Raw genomic sequence first — 15,183 nt, 5'->3', positions numbered from 1 at the left:
AAAATGGATCGATGCATGCTGCAAGCGCTTATAAAATGGCTAAAAGTATTTAAGTCAACAGAACACCAAATTTACCTTTAAGTTAAATAAATTAAATTAGATTTCCAACTCCACTTCTTGCCAAAAGCCTTGATCAAAACAACGATTAGGGAGATATAACTCATCCAAAGTTTGACGCTCTCTCGTTGATGTTCTCGCTGTTGTTGTCGTTGTTGTTGTTGTTGTTATATCGGATAATTCCAAAGACGTCCTGCAAAAAACGTTCATAGCAAGCTTTAATTGCACGTTTGATTGCATTAGCTGCTAGCAAGGTGTAATTACCGTGAGTCGTGTGTTAACGGTTAGGAAACTTGATCAAGCTTTCAAGTCAATGTCACTCAAAGTCTTACTTTGAAGCACACTTCATTTTCTAAAACAAAAACAATCTTTCCTCTATTCGCGTCAACATTTAGCCCCTTTTTGAAAATGAAATCTTGGATATAACTATAATGTGCCCTTTTATTGACTAGTGAGATAGTAAAGCGTCTTGTACGAGGCTACGTTTAGAAACTGAATGGTTTTGAGGTCACGTTTTAATCCTCGTCTTAATTTTAAAAACGAAAAATAAGATTGTTCTCTACACGTGAAGGCGTTTTGGAACTAAAAGGTCCTCCTGTGCAATTTGTGTTCACGAACACTTTTGAGTTCTCCCAAACTAACTGTCGCGGAAGTTTCATGTCACTAGCGCGCGTTTTTTGGATCATTTCTTGCTTGCGAGGATCAAAGCCGTCTAAGGTAACCCCTGTAATCCGCTGACCAAACTGAGTAATCCAAACATACGCTTAACCTCTGCACTTTAATTTACGTTAGCTGTTAAAACCTGGATCATTGAGCGAAAGGCCAAATTCCCGCGCGCGCACGATTAAAAAAATTTGCGCGGGTCAACTCAAAGATTCCCTGTGGTTAAGTAGAATTAAAGCTAAGCTGAAGGTGCTTGTCATTCTTGCTGATAGATTGACTTGGTCATGGATTTAGCTGGTAATTGAATAATTCACAACGAATATTTAGCGTAAAGAGCCTATGGTTAGAGGACCTCAGTGGCAAGTTAGAAAATGATATTAGCAGTTACAGTGATGACTGTTACAATACAATTCAATTTTGACTTGTATGTTTAATTCTGAAGTGGCAAATAAATGGTGATGATGATGATGATGATGACTGTGGTGTAGGAAACATTAAACTTTGACTTAACAGACATGAAACGAATACAGTAGTATCAAGATTTCTCTTATCTCCCAAGGGAAACGAAAATTGGTTAAGGTAAAAGTGCAGTGTTCAACTGAAGGAAGGGAATCGCCTTTTGGTTCGAAATGTCAGGAGGTTTGAGTAATCGAGTCCGGGGGGGGGGGGCACTTCCTATAAATGGGCTTATGGGGATGTGCCGCTGGATGGGGTCGCATTTTCACAACTGGACTGACTATAATGGGGTCGCCATTTTAAGCATTTTTTATAGGGTGACTAGAATGGGGTCACACTTTTCCGGGATTTTGAGAGTATGAAAATTCTGGCAAGTTGTGATTTATGAACGGAAATATTCGCCGAAAAAAATGTTACCGTATTCATTGCTGTTGTTCAATATTTGACAAACAGCTCCCAGAAAGTGACTAAGTTGGGGTCGTAAAAATTAAATTTACCCAAAAGTGACTAAGATGGGGTCTATAATTGGCCATAGAATATGACTATAATGGGGTAGGGGTTCTGAGAGGCCAGCGGCACATACCCAACAAAAATTTACCCAAGTACCCCCCCCCCCCCCCGGGAATCGAGTGTTCGAAAAATCGGAATTCCACTGAACTGTTCTGTATGATTTGTGATATCCGGTATTAAAAGGTTAAGCTCTAAGCTCCCAAAGTCAAACGAAAAGTTTACAAGTTCTTACTTTTAGGTTGGGGTTTGGCATGCGACCATTCATATGAAAGTGTGTTCGCGTGGTGGAATTTGTTTTTTCAAAATTTTACAAAATGAAATATATAGATGGGTGCTCTAGGAAGTCAAAAAGTGAAATAGCGCAGGAAAACTGAAAATCCCGGTCTTACCTGGCATTTTCTTCGTGTGCCTTTCCTTTCGGCAGCTTATCCTCCGCAGGATTTTCCTGCGTTTTATTTGTATTCTTTTCGTTGCGCTTTGAAGCCACGAAATTTCTAATTATCTCAGGATTGCCTGATCTTGCGCCCGCACAATGTTTTGGATCAGGGTCCTCAATGTCTATTTGTTTGGGATTTACTTGAGCCTGCGCTTCCACAGCTACTGCAGCTGCGTCCTGTGCCGCGCGCCTGCGCTTTCTCCAGAATTTCCAAGCGACGCAGCCGACCATTAGAGAGAGTACCACCAACACTGAGGCTACAATCACTATTATCATTGTAGTTTTGCCCAAGGGACCTGAGAAAAAAATGTAAAACGAGAAATCAGTTGAATGTTTGCTATAGCATGACACTGGGGTTCTCACAACTAAATCATAGTCAACCGAAAAACAATGATTTGACTTTGTGGAAAAAGTGCTCAACAAAAGACAGGGATGGTGGTCAGAATGGCTAATGGGTGTTCAAAGATGGACGTCAATTGAAATGCCGTAAAATTCCGGTTACAAGCCTGGGCTTTTACTACTTCGAAAGGGGTTTTGGGTGGGCTTATAAACGGAGGGGGGGGGGAAAGTTTAAAAAAAAAAAAAAAAAAAAAAAAAAAAACAAACTTATATCCGGAGGGGGGGGGGGCTTAATAACCGGATGTATTTTTTTGTTTCCAGGTAGATGGGCCTATAACCAGGGGGGCTTATAAGCGGGGGGGGGGGGGCTAATAAGCGGGGGGACCTAAAACCAGGGGGGCTTATAACGGGGATTTTACGGTATGTCGCAAAAGGCAGATGGAAATTTCATCTCACTCACTTGTTCCTCTTTGCTCGTTGCGGGATTGCTCTGTGAAGAAAAAAAAAGCTTGATTAACATTCAGCCATTTATGAAACAGTTTTGGTTTACACTCACGAGTGAAGCGACCTCACCCATGATAAATAGCCAAACTTTGAACATCTTCGAGCCACACACAGCTTTCAAACGCAATGTGTTGGTCAAACATTACAAAATAACTTGTTGAACTTATTCTACTAAACCTTCTCATGATTGCGCGCGGTTCATGTGCGGTTGAAGTGCGGTTCAACCGCAAAACGAGAACATAATACTTTATTGACTCGTCCCCACGGGGCTTTTAGAGTCAATGTTCATTACAAAATTTAAAAACGCAGAAAACTAAACTCATGACAAAGATAAAGTAAAAAGAAGACAAAGGTTGAATAAAAATAAAATAAAACAGTCATTAAGCTTTCGCCTGAGTAGGCGCTAAAAATCCCTCGCGGATGGACTAAGTTTGAGTGCAGGCTGCGATTCTTTCCACAGAGAAGTCGCTGTATATTGAAAAGTCCTTTGGCCGCCAGCAGTGCGGAAGAGTGGTATGTTCAAAAAAAACGTCAAACATTTTTACCTATCGTATTGTTTGCAGTGGGCTGTGTAGTCGTGGCATTAGTACCATCAAGGGTTTTATTTGTCGTAGTTGCACGTGTAGTAGTCTCGCCAGCAGTGGTGGCAGTGGTCGCAGGGTCAGTTGGTACCACCTCTTGACATCTGTCCCCGGTAAATCCCGCTGAACAATGGCACGAGTAACCACGGAGACCATGAATACATGTCCCGCCATTTTGGCATGCACCAGGCACGCATTCGGGATAGCACTGTTTCCCGCCGAATCCCTCGGGACACGTGCAGTTGTAATCTCCTAGGAGATCCTTTAGAACGAAGAGAAAAAGTGAACATTAGATTTAAACGTTGACAACGTCTTAAGTTAGAAGTCGATAAGCCTGGGGTAGAAACGTTTTAAGTCCATCATTCTGAAAAAAAAACCTGAAGTCCTTAAGTTTATAGTCAATAAGGTTGAAGACAATTAGTTTCGTGTTATTTGAAAGGAACCGCCCCTGTAACGACCAAAATATAACCTCTTTGCCCCGGGGGCGCCCAATACTTATACCTCTTCCTTTTCCTAATATGACACAGTTTTTGCTTAGGGTTTGGACCTCTATCATCTATTCTCACCAAAAGAACTAACGCAAAAACGACGGAAAAAAATAAATCCGTAGACATTGCCTCCCACTTCTATCCGGCCACAACTCATGAGAGCAGCCTACCCTGCCTATCTTCACAATATCAATACATAACCATGAGAATGTAGGAAGTGATCACCGAGGAAAACTTTGATTGACATTTGGTAAATTCTCCCAACTAGTACCTCAAGGAAATGTATAGGGACCCCCCCCCAGTACGGAGAATTTAATATTACAAAGTGATGTTTGCTGTTCTCTTACCGTACAAGTTCCTCCATGTAAGCATGGATTGCTTGAACATTCGTCGATTTCTGTGAGAATAGAATAGACAAAAGTGCCAATAAATAACAAGCATAAAAGGCCAAGAAGCACAACTTAATTTGTTATAAAATCGAAGAGGCTATAGACTAGTTAACCAACTCTACGCGAATTCATTTTGGAAAGGGTGCAAAGACATGGTGTGAAAAACAGTGTTGCGTGTAAAAAGAGTCCCATGTGTAATAATTTTCGTAAAATTTGATTTCTGGGCTCCAAAGATATTACTGTGGGCCAAATTGTATTGTTTTTGGAAGTGTGCCTCCCGTTTTCAGTTTTCTATTCAAGAAAGAACAGTTTTGCTTTTCATGTGTCTTTATCTTTCTGTCGCGGGGGCTTCCTAATGGTGACAACATAAAGAATGAAAGTGTTATGCTTGTACTTGCGCTGACGCTGAAGTCACCGTTGTCTTCGCTATCTTTATCCTTATACGTATGCTTATGTCAACATTGATAGTCAAGCTTAACAATACATTTTGCAATAATTTTGTACTCTTTTCAAAATGACTGAAAACTGCCAGCTTCTCTATTGATTACTGGTTCAATGTAAACAGCTCACCGTTTTCGCAGTCTTGTCCGGTGTATCCCTTTTTGCATTTACAGGAATACATTCCCGCACCAGTATTTCTGCACGTAGCGCCATTCTTGCAAGGCTGTTGACGCGCGCAATATTCTAAATCTGAAAGAAAAAAACGATTTCAGTTATTTGCGTCACGGCGGACAATCCTTTATTAATTTACCAACGCCGCCAAATGCCGGTCAAACGTACACAGTTAAGGGCTTAATACGCAACAAATAATCAAAACTGGAAGAAAAAAATTGCAACCAATGGCATGGGCGGGAAAACACGAGCCAAGCGCGGGAAAATATGACGCCTTTGGCAAGCGCGGGAAACGTTGACGCAACTGGGCATATGATTGGCCAAAAACACAACAGCTTAGCTCCGATTAGCTACAGAACATTGTACGATTTTTATCATCCTTACTAAGAGCTAGGCAGAAAAGAAAGCAAAGTTAGCGAACAACTTACTACGACTAATGAAGGGGCAGTAGTCCCTAAACGTCTGGAATTTACAAAACAAAAACCAAATTTTCGACTTACCACGATCGCATCTATCACCACCCCAGCCGCTAATGCAGTTACATTGCCATGGCTGATTACAAGTTCCGTGACGACACCCAGGGTACAATTCACATTCCGTGCAGTTTGGACCTTTCCAGCCTGAGTGGCACCTGGAAAGAAGAAGAAGAGTTATTAAACGTTAGTTCATACTGTGCATTTGGAGGCGCGTTAGCCTTTTGGTTAACCCGTTGGACTCCTGATCGAGCGGTCGAGGTTAGCCGCAGCGCTAATCCGGCTCATTGTGCTGTGTTCTTGGGCAAGACACTTAACTCACACATTGCCACTCTCCACCCAGGTGTATCAATGGTTAATGGCAAATAATTAATTAGGGCAACGCAACAAAGTGCTCGAGAGTAATCAAACGATGGACTGGCTAACACCCCAACCAGGCCCAGAGTTGTTCATGGGGTTGATAACGCTATCCACCGGATAAATCACTATCCGGAGGATAGCAAAATAGGTTTTGTATGACAGTTATCCACTAGATAGTGATTTATCCGGTGGATAGCGTTATCCACCCTTTGAAGACTTGGGCTCAGGGATGCTAGCAGGTAAAAGACCACTGATTCCCCAGTTTAAGCTCAGGTCTCATTATAGAGCTTAAAAAGGTTAACATCTGATAGATATAATTGTGGGAATCCTTGTGGGATTTGCTTTTAATATTTTTTTTTGGGTAAGGTGGGAAAAAAAAAAAAAAAAAAAAAAAATAAAAAAAAAAAAAAAAAACCAGAAAATAAGTAACAATAATCAAGATTTGCTATAACAATCTAGAGCAGTAATTGTAAATGCACGGCTAGTATGTCTACCGTTGTTATGCAAAATTCGAGTCAACAAAAGTTTAAGAAATATTGTCTTACACGCAGCGGTTAGGCCTGGGGCAGGATGCATGTCTGAGGTCACATCCCTCACAAATAGCTGAAAAGAAAAAAGAAAAATATGATCAGAAACAATAAAGAAAATATATCTCGAGAAATGCTGTATAACGATGGGATGAGAGGGGAGAGACAGGGACCGCGGAGTATTTTTTCCAATGGGGGGTAGGGAGAGGCTGCCTAGTGACTTAAAGTGGGGGGGTTTAGAGACTCTTCTCTTAGTGAGTCTTTATTTTTTCGAAAATATTGGGGGGTCTAAGCCCCCCCCCCCAGCCCCCCAGCTCCGCCGTCCCTGGGAGATGAGGGGATTTAGCAAGAGAGAAGGGTGGTGGGGTGGGGAGAAAAAGGAGAGCTTTCATTAAAAAACCTACAGCGCAAGAGTTGAGTTGCTGCAGATAATTTTAAAGCAGATTTAGAGGCGACTTATAAACAGCTATATCACACACACAAAATCACGTTTTGCCGTCTGTATTTAAATTAATTTAAGGAAACCAAAATAAAAAAAAATTTAAACGAAGGCAAAAAAACAAAAAAAAAATAACAAATATTTCAAAACCACGAAATAAGTCAAAATCAGTAATAGTTTGCTGAGAAACAAAAACGAGAATTGAATTAAAAATCCAAGCTAAACTTTCCAAGATGCGTTATCCGTAACGTGTTTCCTTTAAAGTACAACTTCCGATTTCACTATCGATTTCCGGAGAAATAGCTCGGACTAGTACGATTATCGCCGACGACGTACGAAGTCTTCCGAGCCCAAAATCAAAACGTCGAGCCACGAGCCACTAACGTTCAATGTTTATCTACGCGCGTGTACCTCTCGCGTCAACTCTGTCACGCGCTCCTGCCAGCACAAAAAAAGAATCTCAACAACACCTGCTGGTGCGAAATGTTAAACAAATTGCGGCGTTTAAAATTAGGACTTGTGCAAGAAAAGGCCGCATCTAAAGACCACAGTCCTGACAGATAACGGCAACCGGCAGGAGGCCCATTGATTGAGCGCAGTGTGACGAAGCGTGAGCACACACGTTAAGTTATTAATCAACAATCAATAATAAGATTGCCGTGTTCTTTTATATACAAGTGTTCATCAGTGACGAACTCAAACAATACAAAGCCGGGCAGAAACATACAAATATTGTTGATTTTACGGTCTAGTGGTATTCGGTGTTTGGGTTCCACACTTCGTTAAACACCGTGAGAGCGCATACTAATCACAGTTCTCAGGCCAACTGAACTGTCTCGACGAATATTTCCCACAATTTCAAATTTCTGTTTTTTTACTGGAAAGGACTGTTAGTGTACGAATTTTTATTCATAACGTGACCACTGTATGTCCTTTTTCGCTTGATGATTTTCGGTTTTGATCTCTCGTATCCATTACTGTTTTTGTACGAAGTTAAGCTCACTATTGTTGCTTTACAATCAACGTTTAAGAAAGATAAAAGTGCAACTATAAACAGATAACAATTTATCAGGATTTATTAGCGTACACACAGCGATTTTAGAATAAGGGAGATCTATATATCCGGCTTACAGAAAACAGCTATGTCGTCGAGAACGAAGAAAAGAGTAAAGAAGAAAGCGATTTGCAAGGAAAGTATCGAAGGCTTTGATGCAAATTGCACCTTCTGTATCTTATTAGAAATCAAAACGGCAAAGTAATTATCAAGTCATGACCATATTTTTCTAATCTCCCTTAAGACTAAATAAATCATCCTTCGTGGAATTCGTTTATAGCTTGTGGAATTTCTCGTTTTACAATACTTCTGTTCAGGAAGAAGTTTGGACTATGGACACCTCAAACGCAATCGCGCATGATCTAATCTTTGACCGCGTAGGAACGGTGCAGAATTGATAAGAGCGCCAAAGGCCGCAGTTTGAAACTACACAAAGAACATATTCTTCAAGAAAGGCGGTTTTGTGAGGTGCTCGGTAAGTAAAGCTCTAAAACGGCTGTCCTAAACACAAGCTAAAGAAACTTAACAGCTTTCGTGAGAGCTCAAGCACGCTCTGGAAACATCAGGTACAGTTTAAACAACGTCTATAATTCACGATAATTAATTTGAAATCAGTACCACGGTTGTTCCCCTTTAGTACTGCATATCATTTTCAGTAGAAGATTGAGCGGTAAATTATGAGTTTTTGATGGGGAAGCATTGAAACTTCAGTAAGTTTTTTCCCGGTTTTTTTTTCTTCGAGTTGAGCCAAGAGCCCTTTTGACTTGTCTGGAATTAGCAGCTCCGCTTTTTTCTTCTTTTAAACAACTGTAACTTACGTATTGAATATAAGTTATTTTTTAAAATTCCTTGCAACGTAATTCCCGACTAAACAAGAAGATTTTTTGAAGCCGGTTTTCCCTCGATTCCGATGATAATTTTACACGTGGTACTACACCAGGGCTAAAATGCCCATTTACTTTCGCACCTAAGGTACTGCCGGTTATTTTAATCAACAGGGCATGACACAGAAACCATAGTACGACACTAAACAGTTCAACAAGTCAACAGTACCTTCATCGCAGTACGCCCCTGTCCATCCAGGTAAACAGACTTGTGTTCCATTGCGGTCGCACGTGTAATGGCCGTACTGATCATCACGTGGAATACAGATCTTTGAACACGAATCTCCGTAGTAGTTTTGTTGGCATATCACGCGGTAGGAGAAGGTAATGTTTGCGACTGTACCAACATGGCTCACATTGTGCCACTGCGGACCGGGTAACAGGGACTGCCTTTTGACGACGACTTGTTCGATTAACAGTGACGATGATACACCTGAAAGAGTTGTACAACAGAATTATGAGCTAGTGCGGTTATCGGCTAAGGACTGAGCGCCCGCTAACAGTACAACAAACCAATCAAAATTCGAAGTTTACAAACATGTGACTAGCGCGACCAATGGCTATTTAGCGCGGGAAACGCTGCGCAAGGCAAACTTGATTAGCATTTGATTGGTTGAAAAGGCAGTACCTACACTCTGATTGGTTTACAGAACGCCTTGCGCAATTATGGCTCAGCAAAAGGTGCATAATGAATGCATAATTAGTTTTGAAAGTGAGACACGAAAAGAAAACGTTATTTGAGATTAACAGTTGTACCACTGCGTTAAAAACAATACAAAAGTTTAACAACAGCGGCTTGGAGTGTCGCTGGAGTGTGTGCGAACGAGCGGGTGAGAGTCGCCCAGCATGCTAAAAATGGATCGAGATCAAGTGAACTTCAAATGTGCAAAACACGATTGAAATCACACTTACACAGTTGCATGCGTTTCTAATTAGAAGCGGAAACTCTAGAGTGTCCATTATTTCGCCAGATTTCGCGAGGAAAACGATCACTGGCGCCAGAGACGCCAGCGTGAATTGAATTACCCAGAGACAGTTTACAGAAAGGAAAGTTCAATAGATATTGACTACTTGCCGCACGCAGCTTTTGAAGGGAACAAGTCTCGCTGTTTGAGAAATGCGTGAAAACAAAGTCGTAACGGCTGGTTCGCAGCAGTCCTGCCCAAATGCCATTCTATGAAGTCACTGGTGTCGTTTGAAGCTATGAATGAATGTTAATCGATTGAAAATTAACTCATTCCAGATGCTAAGGGAGTTGAAGAAGTTTTGCTTTGCTAGCCATCAGTATCCGCAGACACACTTGTTAAGCTTGAACAATGATGATTCAATCTAAAACAAATTATCGCATTAAAGCAAGTAATCAAACCAGCGGCGCGTTCAGAATGACCAAGATTCAAGATTCATGTGGAAACCTTATGCGTACTCGAACAATTTTCAAGTGAAGGGGCGTGATGCTGCCTCCTGGCAGCTGAATAAACAAATTTACACAGACAGCCCTGGGCTAAAGAATGCTGCAAAAGACTTGCCCAGTCTTGAAACATTCACGCAAACATTGCGCGCACATGTTAGGCAGAAAAGCTGACGGCTTCCTACAAGTGCCTACAACTTCGTTCGACTTCTTTTCCGGTCTACGATCATGTTTATGAATACACAATAGAAACAACCGTTTCAAAAAGTGCCTACTTTAAACAACTTCCTCCTGCGAAGTGACTTGGCGCCAGAAAACGTCATTTAGTAAAAGACTTTTCCAAAGATGCTTTTAATGTTGTTTACAGCGCGACTTGGTTTCAGTGACAAACACGGATTATAACGGAAAGCTTAAGAAGCATTGTCACGGCTAAAAACAGCAACTCAAAATAAGCAGTTTTCCCAAATTTGAGAAAAATATTTTTTTGAAGAAGCGAAAATACATTGTAAAAAGTAAATCAGTCATTTGTATGGTGGAATTTGCCCCCAACCGTTTAAACGTCTGCCGGTAAAAATTGAGCGCTTTCCAAGTGTCAGACAAATTGACGATTTTCCCGCTTTCGTGAAACTCAAGTACGGAAGGAACAAACTTCACAAAGAATAAGTTTTAAAGTGTTAAAGCCGAGATTGATTTCGTGATGACACTCTTTTGGGTGAGCAGGGCAACTGAATCTGCCGCGGCGCCAAAGAAATTGAAAACTCTTAAAACCCGTAATTGCTTTTTTCCTGTACAGGATAATGCTTTAAAGCGCTATTTAAGGCTATTGAGTTTAATAGTTTTATTTCCCAGTTCTGTATGAACAATTATACTTAGAAATTCTAGCCGCCAGACATGTTTGTATCGGTTCACCGATTCACGTCCTAAAACGGAAATGTACCAAGAGAAGAAGGGTACCCATGCCAAATAGAACTGTATAAATGGAATAATGAGTGATAGCTAATGTAGAGAAGTCCCTAATTAACCTTACTGAAAAAACAAGGTCCAGTTAGTTGATGGAAATTCCATAAATTTGGATCACAGTATGAAAAATCGGGGTTACGAAGGGCAAAGGGTTCTACGGATCTCGAACAACAAAACTGTCAAAACTGCTCGTTTCAGTTAAGTTCAGCACCGGCCGATTACTCGCTGGAAAAACGAACACTTGACTAACTTCTAGGCTTCACTCACGGACACACACACACAAGAGTGCTCCGAAAATAGGAAACAAACAAAAGTGAATTGAGTCCATTCTGAAGGCTTGTCCAAGCTAAAGCCAAATATTTTGATGTAAGATAAGATAACGAGGCAATAGCGAGGATTAACCTTATCGATGCGGTGATACGGGCAGCCATTACACACCCCGAAAGACAGCACAACAATGCGTTGACACGACGAGTTGAACAAAAGGTTATCGATACATTACAATCCATTTGACCCTCCAAAAGCTACGCTTCTTTGTTTCTCTTTGTGATCTCAGGCGTAAGCTGTTTGTGTAGGGATCATTATCTCGCCATTATCGCGAAACGACACGATGCGATCATAAGGGTTAAGAGCGCTAAGTACGGATTCGATATACCATAGATAATCTGAAGGAATTTTCTTTGCTAATACAACGAGTGTTTTAACGTTTTAAAAGAAGGCATTAAGCTACACATCAAAACCATCTTGGGGGTAAAGATTCGCGTGTTTAGCGTGTGAGTTAAGTCAACACTGGATAAATTAGATAAACAAATAATCACCGTGGGCTTCTTGTGGAAACAAATGTTATTTTGCCATTTTTTTTCTGCTAAATCCGCGTAAATTCCAGCACACCGCTGGGAGAGTGCTTAACAATTACCGGTAATGGAGTTTTTCTTTGCTAGCTGTACGCCTAACTTAAGTGAAGGCAAGAATTTATCCCGAACCACACCAGAAATACTCGCCCTGTGAAGCGCCCACGTCCTATTTTAGACAACTCCCCCGCTTGTTATCTCTACATCTCCCGATTTGAATAGCTATCTAGTCATCGACAGCGCTAGCTTATTTGATTTCTTGACTGAGTGTTGTAAGCGGCCTATAATGATCGCCGCACCGCTCATAAAATCTGCGTGTAAGAGATAACCTCTCGCGTGCCGGTATGACCCGTCTTATGGGACGCAAATTTATTTTAATCCGCGCCATCATCAAAATGTCTAGTAATCTAAAAGGTTATCGCGATCCATCAATCCTGCATGACATGCACATTTATTAGCCCACTGAGCAACATACCAGAACTGTTTTAGTTTGAAATTCGAAAATTCAATGCAAGGACCAATCTACAGTCTAGAAGCTTCGGGATGAACCTCTGAATGAAGTTTATAACACTGATATATAAAACGTTTTCTTACCTTTGTGTTTTGCTGCCACCAAGAGAGAGAATGACCCCTATAAAAGTGAAAACCCAAGAATAATGAGTTGCGAGATATGAAGTACATCACACCTACTAATACACGCGCGCGGATAGAGATATGCTTAGATCATAGCGCGCGTACAGAGACCCAGTGGGGAGCAGGATAACTATAAAACGCTGGGGATTTTAATAACAAACTTTAAAAGCCGGCACTTTAATAAGTTTACAACTAAATCGCGAGGCTTATTCTTAGAGAACTGTGGCACGCGCCCGAGTAATTATCAATGAAATAACAGCTCTTGTGTGTCTTATATTGCTCCGATATGACAAAATCCATTTGCTTGCATTTTCAGCTTATGTAAAAAAAGGAGAATTAGTGACCAAGTTTTAACACTTTAGGGTCCTTCATAGCGAACTGAGCTTATTAGTAAACGAATGCTTGCGAAAACGCCACAAACGTTTCCTTTATAACAACATGGCAGTCATCAAACAGACACCAGAGTTTGTCATTGATATTACTTGATCTTTCACTTCACGGAACTCTCCGAATATTATCACTTTAAATTTTTACCATAACCGAAAATATAAAAATAGCACAAAAATATTGGTTTTTGTGCCGTTTAAGAAAACATTCGTGTGCTGCGCACTGACAAATGTCAAACGCTTTTTTTCTCTCCCCTACAAAGCACTGATAGGCAAGAACATAAATCAGCAATCCCGTCTTTCCTGATTTCGAGGATTTGCGCTTTTAAGGATCAGTAGCTTTAGAGTCAAGTTAAGATCTAAAGGTCGAATTTCACGGGGCCAGTTATGAGCCATTAATATAATGTTTCTGAAACTCAAGAGCGCTAAGTTACAATTTCAGTCTTTATATTCTCCGTATACTGTTAGTTCCGTTTCCTCGGCAGTTCCTCGACTGCCAGACGACAAGTTTGGCATCCTTCCGTTTGCCTGAACGGAATTGTACATCGTGTTCATTTCCGTCATCTAATTTGTTTTAAAGCTCGAAAAAACAGATATTTACAGTATTGTACCAAACTTGAAAATTAGCCCTGGTGGTCCGATAGTCTCCCCTGCATTTCATCGCCTTCTCTCGTTTATCGCTTCGAGCCTGGTGCCTTCTGTGATAACAATGCGCCACACTGCATCAACACAGGCCAGACGTTTCGGTTCGTATTAAAATTAAATAAGCGATACTTTAACTATTTCATTTTCCAAAAGGAACACCTTGTTTTTGCATATTTACGAAACTATTCATAAAACAAGAAAATACTTTGACATGCGGCACTTGTTAGTGATACTTAAGAATCGCGCGAACTTCGAAACCGAAATTTCCCACACAAGATCGAAACTCTTTATTTATTTCACAAACGGAAATTAGTCTAACTATATTGTGTTGCATTAAATGGTTTTAAGCAGGAAAAGAAGTAGGAAAACTACTGATTGACCTCAATTATCAAAATCTCAAAATAGGGTTATTACTCGTAATTTCGATCCGGATGGGTGCAGCGGTTCAAAAGCACTGAGTGTGAATGATATTTTACTCCAAGAGCAATAAATAAACCAGGTATTGACTTGTTACAAAAAAGTTAAATTTAACGTGGGATCTGTCTTACCGGCCATGATTGCAGTGTGTTCGGCCAAGGGATCTGTAGAAGACTGTTTGACGGGATAGCAAACGAACCGTTCCCCAAAACGTCCGAGGTCTTCTGTCCAAAGAAGCAGGAGGCTGAATCATCGGTCAAGGGCCGAACGCAGACACTGAAGAATGTGCTGCAGGGGGATGAGCAGCTCCCCTCTACCTCTTGACCACTGCAGCATGCCATCTGCACGGTCCTATGCCCGGGATTCGTGTAGTCCAAAAATCGGACTTCGAACATTCCCGTTGCCCGAGTCTGAAAGTATTGATAAAAGAGCAATGTATACATGTGTCCGGCCCTATCCCTCACCCGGGGGCAAGTAACTAAGCAATGTTTACATGTGAATTAAGGCGGGATAAGTAACTTCTCGTAGATTTTCGACAAGCTGTGATTATACCTCGATCAGTCATTCTGGAAGATGTGATCAAGATCATTCACAACCATAACAGGATAGAGGGAAGACAAAGTTGTGCATGTCAAAAGAAATCGTATGAATTTTATTTACGTGTAGTGGTTTACTCATCCCCCTTTGCTTAATTTGAATTGTAAAACGCAATCCCAAGTCAAAGGTTAATAACGAAGCAATTTTTACAGCTCTACGACGTCTAATCAAAATGAAAGTTAAAGAAGTGTCTCGAGGGAGCTTTATCGTGCAAAGAATTCTTTATCTTCGTAAGTCTTTTTGCCGCGTTAACAAGTGTTGATTGAAATACGCGAGCCACCTTATTAAAAAACAAAAACAGCCTGAAAAAGAAAACAAAAACAGAAAGCTTTTACACTAAAAGGAATTTTTTCCGAGCCAGCACAGTGAGTCAATAATTCATGATAATTACTAGTTGCGTGCCTTGTCAACCGTATTAACTGATAAGGCATAGTGGCAACTATTCAGTTTCGATACTGCGTCGAGCATCCCTTGAAAATAATAAGTTTTTACTGATCCTGTATATTTGCTTGTC

The 15,183-nt window shown here is 40.8% G+C and overlaps 1 protein-coding gene across 5 annotated transcripts in view; it reads right to left on the bottom strand.

Annotated features, from left to right (window-relative positions):
* Positions 1 to 15,183, bottom strand: part of LOC144635718 (delta-like protein 1) — a 36,943-nt gene that overhangs the window by 2,667 nt on the left and 19,093 nt on the right. For all 5 annotated transcript variants that reach the window (XM_078494797.1, XM_078494800.1, XM_078494798.1 and 2 more), the window contains exons 3-13: positions 14,204 to 14,482; positions 12,586 to 12,622; positions 8,942 to 9,205; positions 6,414 to 6,471; positions 5,536 to 5,666; positions 4,994 to 5,113; positions 4,382 to 4,431; positions 3,511 to 3,808; positions 2,922 to 2,951; positions 2,076 to 2,418; positions 76 to 250 (exon numbers count right to left, since the gene is read on the bottom strand). In XM_078494797.1, the coding sequence (XP_078350923.1) occupies positions 97 to 250; positions 2,076 to 2,418; positions 2,922 to 2,951; positions 3,511 to 3,808; positions 4,382 to 4,431; positions 4,994 to 5,113; positions 5,536 to 5,666; positions 6,414 to 6,471; positions 8,942 to 9,205; positions 12,586 to 12,622; positions 14,204 to 14,482 (1,764 nt within the window). In that variant the 3' untranslated portion in view covers positions 76 to 96. The remainder of the gene's footprint in view (positions 1 to 75; positions 251 to 2,075; positions 2,419 to 2,921; positions 2,952 to 3,510; positions 3,809 to 4,381; positions 4,432 to 4,993; positions 5,114 to 5,535; positions 5,667 to 6,413; positions 6,472 to 8,941; positions 9,206 to 12,585; positions 12,623 to 14,203; positions 14,483 to 15,183) is intronic.

Source organism: Oculina patagonica, chromosome 13 (genome assembly GCF_052425735.1).
Source record: "Oculina patagonica isolate OP01 chromosome 13, crgOcupat, whole genome shotgun sequence".
NCBI lineage: Eukaryota > Metazoa > Cnidaria > Anthozoa > Scleractinia > Oculinidae > Oculina > Oculina patagonica.
Note: the sequence above shows the minus strand (reverse complement) of the source record. Positions and strands in the feature narration are given on the sequence as shown.